The sequence below is a fragment of the Aptenodytes forsteri genome, unplaced genomic scaffold, assembly GCF_000699145.1.
Source record: "Aptenodytes forsteri isolate BGI_AS27 unplaced genomic scaffold, ASM69914v1 Scaffold1, whole genome shotgun sequence".
Classification (NCBI taxonomy): Eukaryota; Metazoa; Chordata; class Aves; order Sphenisciformes; family Spheniscidae; genus Aptenodytes; species Aptenodytes forsteri.
Window position 1 is genome coordinate 4,493,491 of NW_008795035.1, and position 10,516 is coordinate 4,504,006.

General features: G+C 35.0%; 1 protein-coding gene across 1 annotated transcript in view; it reads left to right on the forward strand.

Moving 5' to 3' along the window:
- The window catches only part of EFL1 (elongation factor like GTPase 1), an 85,506-nt gene that overhangs the window by 19,027 nt on the left and 55,963 nt on the right, over positions 1-10,516 (forward strand). The window contains exons 13-15 of the mRNA XM_009276546.2: positions 5,618-5,769; positions 6,463-6,641; positions 7,318-7,453. Coding sequence (XP_009274821.1) covers positions 5,618-5,769; positions 6,463-6,641; positions 7,318-7,453 — 467 coding nt within the window. The remainder of the gene's footprint in view (positions 1-5,617; positions 5,770-6,462; positions 6,642-7,317; positions 7,454-10,516) is intronic.

Here is a 10,516-nt window from a genome sequence, read left to right on the forward strand (position 1 = left end):
CTTTCTCCTCAGTCAGCTTGAAATCAGGATTTTTTTTTTTCTTAGGTGTCATCAGGAAATAGGCACTTTCCCATACAGTTCTGTATGAAATGATGATGGTAGTTGTTTCTTTGTTTTGTGGTACAAGCTAGCTTGTTTGCATGTCTTACACCAACAGATTGTAGTGTACTTCATCTCTTTCTTTTCTAATGTTTCCTAAAAACTGTATTGGAAAAAATGTAAATCTTGTGATTTTTGCTAAAAAGACAGTCTTGATCAAAAGAAGAGAATATTTATAAAGCTCCAAGCTCCAAGCTAAATTCCTATCTACATTGTCTTGATCAAAAGAAGAGAATATTTATAAAGCTCCAAGCTCTGTAAGAAATTCCTATCTTCTTGCAAGTAGATTAATTTTTATGTTTAAAGGCAATATGACTTTCAGTGACTTCAGTGTGATCTGAACCCATCATCTTCTGTGTGCATTAATAGTTTGTTCTAAATTGTAGTTGGTGCATTAGAAATGAATATGGCCTGAGTCATCTGAACAGCCTGTCAGATTTACAGGTTAACATCTGAGGATGGCACCCAGTTATATAATTAATAAAGTAATATAGGCTTTTAAAAATTAAAAACCCTACTTACGGTTATTGTGAAATAAATTTCATTGTAACAGTGTACACTTGAATCCAGCTAAGACCTTTGGAACTGATCTAAGAGAGGTATATGTGGTAATGGATGAAATTTGAATCTCTGGACATAATTTAGTTTGTGTAATTGTAAGCTTAAGAGAGAAAAGCTTGTAACATTCTGAAAGAGTTTTGCTTCAAGTTTCTTCTTCTTTATTGCACGTTTAGTATTTGAGGGAAATCAAAAGTCAGTATATCAGTCAAGAGTGTTTTTCAAGTCAGCGTATGACAGCTTGATATTGATATCTTAGTTTCATTATGTATCTCAGAATGAATGATAATTGCTATATAATACAATACAATATGAAACAGTTACCGAGTAATTCCCCTTTGCAGGAGCCCTGTAAGATTGTTGTATGAAATTTTATGTAAATTCTGGTTTGGATAATTTTCAGTTGTTCATTTTGTGTATACACGTTTATTTCTACTGTGAATTGCCTAGTGCTTTCAGTTGCAACAGAAAAGATAGGAAATAATCTTAGTAGGTGTACATTAGTTTGTGAATGGAAATAGTTCCATAGACATTACGCAGTTTAGTCCAGAAATTAATGAATTTCAGAAGGATTAGGAAGACCGCTGGACATACTCTGTGCTGGATTGTAGCAAACAAGCTGTGCTTGAGAGAGCTGTCCTTAGGGATGCCGTTGTCAGAAGTCTTTGAGTGCCAGAAGGTGAGCAGAACAGCAGCCAATGATTTAACTAGAACTTAATTCTGAAGAGCAGAGTCATGAAGAGTAATCCAGAAGATTCTCTATAAATTACTTGGATTTAAAGATGTTAACAGAAATTATCCCCTTAGTTTCATGAAGTCAAGCACGTGTCCATGAGCTCATGGAATTTAAACTGGTAAAAACCGTATGGAGAGAAAGCATTCTCAGCCACTTCAAAAACATTGTTCATGGCATGGGAGATGCATCACAGACACTTGTTGATGGTAGTGTCAGTCTTTTGGAAATTAGTTGATGTTCTGACTGTGGTGTTTCCTTTTTAAAATGGTCTGAAGGTTAAAAAAATAGGTTAGGTTAAAAAAAAGGTTAAAAAAATAAACATAACTTTAATAATCAGAGGGGAATTTATGTTTGGGTTTTTTGGCTTGATTAGTCACTGAATTTTTGAAAGGTTTTGGAATGAAGTCTCTCTGAAAACACAGAAGGGTAGAAAAGCTATCATATTCAGAGGATTGATTGCATGAAGTAGTTTAGTTGTCGTTCAGTTTGAACTAAATGAGTTATCCCGGGAGAATGTGGGAATAAAGAAGTCGGCAGTAGCTTGCTTACATTACCTGAAATCTGATTCATTTAATCAACAATCTACTGAATGGTAATAGTATGTATATTATACTCTTTTCCACATTATTATTTCCATAGCATTTGTTTACCACGTGGTTGAGGTTAAGATGAGTTAATAATGTGTTTACCCATCTGTGTCAGCTCTGTTACTTGTGCCTCGTTCACATGTATGGTGTCTGGATGCTGTAGCATCTCTCTGGAGGTAGGGAATCTCCCTTTTTCTTTCTGCTCCAGAATTTTCATTTACTGTGTTTTGTGTGACTGCATGGTCCCATTTTTTTCTGCCAATATTATGAGGCTGTAGATCCTTTCTCATGGAGTGAAAAAAGGGGAGGGAAGAAATATGGCTGGGAAGAAGAAGAGAGAATCTTTCTTCTGGTTTGGGCAGCATTTGTTCAAAATTGATTTCCCTTCTGATTGGTTTTGCGAACTGGAGAAATTTGAATAAATCAGGGTGTAATTTAAACCGGTTTTGTTGCAGATCCAGTGCCTTACGTGCATTAATTGTGTGCTGTGTTCTGCTTGAGTGTGTTACAATTCTATATAAGGATTTATTTGACAACATTATCTTTTTGTGGTTTCTAATGATACTACTGGGAGTGACTAATTTTACAGAAATTGATGCTGACAGAAACCAGGATGGAAGTCTAGGTTGTACCTACTAGCTAAAGTCCCACCCACGCTCAATCTGCTTCTTACCAAATTGAGAATATAATTTGAGAATATAATTAACTGTGCTTAAATGTATTGCAACTTACACCAGTGCATTCAGAATTTTAAGGTATTTGTGATTAGGGCTATCTGACACCTAAATATACTGATACTCTTAAACTATGTAAAGGGGAAAAAAGCAAACAAACTTTTTTCTTTTACTTTAAGGATTATTTACACAAATGAAAAGTATTTTTGGACAATAAAATGTGTTGGAATGCATACATATGTCCTCATGTGTATACTTGCCATCATATATAGACTGCATTTATGACACCCTTGGCTGTCTCATCTGTACTTTCCCTATCAATCTCTCTCCTCTGGGAATTTTTCAGACATTCCAAACCCTTAAATAGCTTTGAACAGCTGCCTTCAGGAAAAAAAAATCATCATAGAAAAGTTTTCTTCTCCACCATCTGCTTTGCATTTTGTATTGTTAAGCCTCACTCTCTTTTGCAATAACATAAACAAACCAAACAGAAATACCACGCTATCCCAAATTTCAGAGGTACATATTCTTCATTCTGTCACAATGATTCTTTAAGAGATGATTTTTTAAAAGAAAAAAGGAAAAAAACCAAAAGAAGGTGCTGAGAAGTTTGTAGTGGCAATTTTGTCTTCCTTTTGCCTTTTTTATGACATGTAATGTGTCTGTCCCAGGTTCTGAGTTCTGAAAGCCTGTGCTTCAAATCCTGACGTTTTATCCTGGGGATCTCTCTTAGGTAATTTTTAGGGAGATTTTTAATTTATGTATGGTTTTCTTAATCTTGAGTTGAACGTTTGGATTCAAGGTAAGCACGATAACTGTGTTCAAAGTGATTTCCTCAAGTTCTAAGAAGAATTTTGATAAAATGAAGGGTCTCAGTAAGCATTTTTTAAATTAAGTCTCTTGCAGAATGTGTTGTATGCAGAAAAGCATCCATATTATGATATTAAAAAAAAACAACAACGTACTGGCAGTGAGTTGGTCTCAGCCACATAATCTGTTCAGGGCTTTCTGCCCCTAATTAATCCAGTTAAGGGCAGAGTAAGTGTCCAGTAAGTGTCTCTACTGGCTACACATAAAAACTTTGACCCTTAAGTGATGGGTTGTTTCCCTATTTGGGAGTGTGGAGTAGTTGGTATGGGGATGTATGTGATTCAGTCTTTTTTTTTTTTTTTTCAGTAGAGATCATATTTATATGCCTGTTCTGTAAAGAAAAATTACTCTACTGCTGTAGTGCTTCCCACTGTTTTCTTCCTCTTATCATTCATTACTACTACTGCTATTCAGGAAATCTTGAACTGTTTTTTAAGTGTGGAATTTAAAGTGAGGAGAGGAAGTGACTTGTCCAAGGCTACTAAACAAGCTAAAACTACTCATAGGGCACTTTTGTTTTTAATGCTCTGTTGATCAGACTGTGTGCTTGGTACAATTGACTGAAAGAATCCTAAACCATCTTAATACCAAGAACCATTGTTCTTGCCTCCATCATATGAGCAAGTGCAGGCGTAAGGACACATCATGTAGATGGGGTTTTTCTGTGGGATTATGTTCACCACCTTGAGTTGAAGTCAAGATCTAAGACTTTGTGATTAGTGTGTCCAGTTGTGTTGTACAAATGCATGTTTTATGATAGAATTCTTGTTTCTTCTCTCGAGTTAGAATTCCATTAAGAATATTCATATAATATAAAAATGCATTGGTTATTATTTTGGAAATAAATTATTTATTAATGCTGGAAAGCAATATATATTTCCATTGCTCCCAATGCAAAAGAAAAAAAAAATTGAAAGTATTCTAGTTCCATGAAAAAAATTATATTTGCATAACTTGATTATTTTTCCCTGCTTTTAAGCCACGGTGATAAAGATTTTTTTTTTTTTTTAATGTAGGCACCTGACAGCACGTTACATGAGAAATTGTCGATACTGAAATTACTAAACAGAATAGATTATTCCTAAGAGTATCTGTAATGATTATAGCAGGATCACAGGTTCAGCTGTTTTGTATGGGAAATTCATAGAAACAGAGGAGGAATTGGAAAGAGAAGATGACTAGTATCTGAAATTAATTTCCTTGTTTGGACTTTATTAAATTAGAAGATTGTTACTAAGGGCCAGATTTAAAAATCAAATGGACAATTTCAGGCAGTGCTGTTAGATTTCATATATGTGTAACTCACTTCGCTGTTTAAAATGCTTGAAAAGAGTTGCATTTAAAAACAAGTCTGTTTATATTGCCTTATGTAAGAGTGATAATGTCATTCTTTAATTATTATTATTTATTGCTTTAAATCTTACGTTAAAGCACTTTGTTTTAAGGTAGGGTTTACCAGTGAGTAGATAGAAATTGCATCAGAATATTAAAATTATTTTTCGTTATTGTCTCAGTTTTAAGTCTTTTGTCTTTTATGAATTTACTCACTTTACGGAAAGGTAGCTATAACAAGCAAAGACTTTTCCCTGCATTTGAACACTTGTCATAAAGACTACCTTAAAATAATAAAGATACCACAAGTAATTTAAAATGACAGTATTTGATCCCTATGTATCTGTAAGTCTGGTAGTTTTTTTTAACTATCTTGGTGTAGATAAACTTAGATTAGTACACTGTATGCTTAGTCTTAGCTGTCATTCTAGCTCAGGGTAACATACTGGACATGGTGTAAAAAGCAATTTTGAAAATTGGCTTGGATCTTTTCTGAAAAAGTGAGAATTCACACATCAATGGGAGAAACTTGACTTATTTTAACAAAATAAACAGAAGTTTAACATGATGGCCTCTTCCTAAACATGGTAGAGGAAGAGTTTGCTAATTTTAGCTGACTGAAAATATATAGTAACATGTGGACAAAAGGCATTCTGCATAAGTTTTTACTTATGCCAAATACAGTATTCTAATTATTGTGATTTAATTTATTTTAAAATAAATGACATTTCCAAATACTAATGTTTTAAAATACAATGTAGGCCTTTAACTCAAGAAGAAATAGCTCATCGGCGTGAACTTGCGAAACGAAGGCATGCAGAAAAATTGGCAGCAAATCAAGGAAAGGAGCTGTCAGAAAAGCCCCCAAGTGAAAATTCATCTGAGGTAACTGGGAGCGCTGGTGATACGAAAGGTATGTAATGCTCTGCTATCTGTTTTTCTTAGAGGATGTTAAATAGTAGTTTCTAGGTGTTGTCAAGGGGCTGTGTACCTTACAAAGAATCATCCAGATGCCAGTCCAAACAGTTCAATAGATGGAACTGAACGAAGAATGAGGAGGGGTCTGTAAGAAAGCTGATAGTTCATAAATGCTGTAATAGTGCCATGGATACCTGTTCCTATAGCCTGAGACCATGCTTGGTCTCAGTACTTTGAGTCAGCGAAGACAGATGATGCTTGAAGGAGGTGCTCTGCTGAAAAATTAAATAATTTTCACTCTAAGTAGAAAGGTGCGGCGATTGACTTTTGCCCTTGTGTATGGGGTAGAAAGATTCAGGTTTGCTTATCTTACCGCTAGAACCTTCTTATGGACTTGTTACTAGCATGCTTTATGCCAATATAACTTTAATTCCTTTAAGCTTTTATGAGAGTAACTGTTTCATTTAAAAAACAAAAAACCCAAACAAAACCAGCCTAACAATAAACTGGTACAAAAGCAGTGTATGAGCAACAGGACTGGATTATGAGTTACAATGAGGCATTCTTGCCGTCTTTTAATGTGTTGCCAGATGTGATAGAATAATATGCAATTGATTATTTTTTTTTTCTTCAGATGATGAGGCAGAAACTGCTTGTATACTTCATATATTTTTCTAACTTTGATTAGGTGAAGAGCAACAGCTCACTGGTCAAGTGGAGATCGTGACCTCAAAGGCGATGAAACAGGAAGCAGACGACAAGGAGTCTTTCATTGCCTTTGCTAGAGTGTTCAGTGGCGTGGTGCAAAGAGGGCAAAAAATCTTTGTTTTAGGACCAAAATATGATCCTGCTGAGTCTTTGCATAAGGTAAGAGGTGACAGTGAACTGTTGCCATAACTTGGGATTCTTTTGAAACACTGATGGACAACTTTTTACACATTGCTTACTCAAAAAATAAAAAAAATTCAAGTCAAAAATTCCAAAAAGTATCAAAGTAATTTAGGTAATTGTGATAATAGCTGATTGTGTCCATAAGCTCATTATAAACTTTAACATTTCCAAAATAGTTTAAGTACAGTGTATTAGCCAACAATAAATCCAATATGTGCATACTTGGAGTCAAAGAAAACTTGTGAATGAAAAAACAATGCTTTTGGGAACAGGAAGGTGCATAATAGTATGGAAAAAAAAAGTTGTTAAATGTTTTGAGATTGTGATCATAGTTCATTATTTATGAATTTATTTTAAAACATATGTTTTGTCAGTGACAATGAAAAGCAAGCTAGGAGTAGTACACACCTAAAAATTACCAAAGAAAGCATTATTTTTTATTTTCTTGGTAACATTTGCTCGTTTGCCACAAGACTGGATTTTTGGAAGGGGAAAAAAATGTTTTGTATATATTGGTTTTTAATGCCTAACTTCTGAAATGAAAATGCTCTACAATGTAATTCTTAGCTTTGGAATGCAAGGAGGTTTTGAGGAAGAAGTTTTTATCAGTACTGAGTGATAAATATCCAACACTTGTTGTTTTACTCTGTAGCTGTCATCCCAGTGTTCTGCTACAGATGATCTGCCATTAGTTCCTCATATGACTTGCTGTACATTGGAGAATCTCTACTTGCTTATGGGAAGAGAACTTGAAGATCTTGAAGAAGTACCTGCAGGAAATGTTCTGGGTAAGATGTAACTAGTATTTAATTTTCTAGGCTTGAATCCTTATATTATCCAAAATACACTGAAATTGTTTTGATGTGATTAATAATAAGAAAACTTAAATAAATCTGTGAATGTTTTAGATATGTTATGTGTGCAAAAAAATGAAGGCACTCTAATTAAACTGTGATTTTTGTGAACTTTGAATTGTGAGGAGGGAAAAGATGCATGAATAGGAGAAAACTAGGGATTACATTAGCCTGTTATCTTCAGGTTGGAGTATTGCCAGGTAAGCATCGCTGCCAGGAATTGCCAAAGGCAGCAGTAAGGTCTCATATTTTATAAATTGCAAGAATTATTTATAATATTTTCCCAACAGTGGAAATTCTGTAATACGACTTCTCTAGTGATGTGGATAATTGTAGTTTTATTTATGGGACTCTGCTTGAACTATGGTGCTAAAAATTATTTCTTTTATGGCTCTGGCAAATTTTTCACTTTCTCCATGGACAAGGTTCTAAGTGATAAATTATCCTAATCATTGAGTTATGCTCTTTTTGCTTTGCTCTAGAGTATGAAAAGCGTTCTTTGCTGCTTTTGTCCTTCATTTGTCTTTTTTTAATATCAAAAGTAGTGTTTAGAATTTAGAAAGTGTAAACTTTAAAAATTATTTGGTTCTTTATTTTTTTGATTTTTGTGAATGAAAATGTACGAACTACAGCAAAATATAAATTATTTTTTTCATGTCTATTGTCTGATTTTTAGAGATTTATAGTAAATATATAGTAAACTAAAAATAGATGTATTCTGTCAGGGTTGGATTTTGTTAATTTAGGCAGTTAACCATGCTGGTTGCTTTTAGCATGGGCCTAGTGTTCAGAACATAAGCAGCTGGTGAATTAGCTTTATTTGGAAGCTTAATATTTTAAAATTCTGAATTATACCTTACTCTAGTCTGATGCCCAAGTTGACCATTTTCAGTATCAAAATATATTAAGAAAATGGTCTGTTTACTTCAAAAAATAATTAAGAGTTTGGAAAAAAAAAACCCACCCCAAAGCACTCTGCGGTAAAAGTGAAAGGATATAGTCTTCGTGCTTGCCAAATAATAAATACTTCTGGAGCTGCCTCCTGCAGAGAAAAATATATTGTGAGAATTATGTCTTTAATGTTAAGAGTTGGACCAAATTTCAAGAAATGTTTTGTAACCAATTAATTCTACCAAAAAGTTGTGAGTAGTCTCTACTGCTGAAGGCTACTCCTCAGTGGGGTCTAGCTTTTCCATAAAGAAAAGCTTATTAGTTGAGTAATACAAAAGTTCTAAATGGTGACACAAAATTTGTCATCTTCAGAAGAATTCATTAGAATTTTAAGATCAGAATTAACAGTCAGAGCTCTTAGCCAGACTGTTTGGTATTTCATCTCTTTTTACCAGATCATTGTCTGGTCTCTTTACATATTGACAAAACAGGTTTTCATTTTTACCTGGAACATACAAGCTCAAGTATATATGGTTGTGGGTTTTTTTAAATCTGATGTAATTTTAAAGAATTTTTAAAACTAAAAGCACTAAGTACCTTCTTGTTCATGTTTCTCCCATTTCCCTGTAAAGCTGCATTGTTAATTTACATAAATTCAATAAACACCTTTACTGATTTGATGATGATTTACCACACTCAGGAGAAAATGCAATACATTTATATGAAAGGAATCTGTAACAATGGTGATGCAATTCACTTATTATTCCAGTTAGTAACAATGATTTCTGTTTCAAAGGCCATTTATCTTCCAGCTTTAAAGCATACAGCAGTGATTTCTCTCCAGCCATATAAGGAAATTGCTTGTAGGTTATTTAATAAATTAAGGAAGCTTTTCTGAAAGCTCTGTAGTTTTACTCTGTATAATTAAATTATTGCCATAAGCAATGCACAGTTAATCATGACTGCCTATTTCCACACTTAAACTTGTGGTATAGGGTTTTTTCAGATTTTTTTTCTTCAGGGTTTGGGGGTTTTTTGTTATTATTTATAGGTTGTTTCTTACAAGGAAGAATCTGCTTGGTCCTAGTGAGCAGCCTTTTTATTCTTTATACTCACTTATGCAAAGGTTTAATGATCAAAGACATGGCTTGATACATAGGTTGTTTTACTGAAGATGAAAAGATTTCATCCCCTGTTCCTTGTGTTCAACTAATATTTCCTAACATCTGTGTTAGGTTTCATATGGTTCATTTCATAACCACATACTGGAGGTTCCTGCTACCATGCAAGCATCTTCTCCAGATGTGTTGTATTTGACAGGAAGTGAACCCCTGGATGTAGCATTGTCGTGGTTTAACCCCAGTTGGCAACTAAGCACCACCCAGCCGCTCGCTCACCCTCCCCCACGGCGGGATGGGGGAGAGAATCGGAAGAGCAAAAGTAAGAGAACTCGTGAGTTGAGATAACAATAGTTTAATACTTGAAATAATAGAAAAATAATAATAATAATACAAAATTGTAATGGAAAGTAAAACAACGCGCGCGAGAGAGAGGGAGAGAAACAAAAACCTGGGGGGGCAGGGGGAACCCAAACAAACAAGTGATGCAACCGCTCACCACCTGCTGACCGATGCCCAGTCAGTCCCCGAGCAGTGGTCACGGCCCCCCGTCCAACTCCCCCCAGCTTATATACTGAGCATGATGTCATATGTTATGGAATATCCCTTTGGCCAGTTTGGGTCAGCTGTCCTGGCTGTGCCCCCTCCCAGCTTCTTGCGCACCTCCGCACCGGCAGAGTGTGGGAAGCTGAAAAGTCCTTGACTTAGTATAAATACTGCTTAGCAACAGTGAAAACATTGGTATGTTATCAACATTATTCTCCTGGTAAATCCAAAACACAGCACTGTACCAGCTACTAGGAAGAAAATTAACTCTTCCCCAGCTGAAACCAGGGCAGTATCCACCCCTTATTCTATACCATCTATGTCGTGCCCAAGTCCCATATTTTCCAGTACAACCTCATTAACCACCCACCCTGCTTTCCATCCTTTGATATAACACACAGATATCATTCCCTTAGTCTATGGACCACCCTTGTGGAATGTC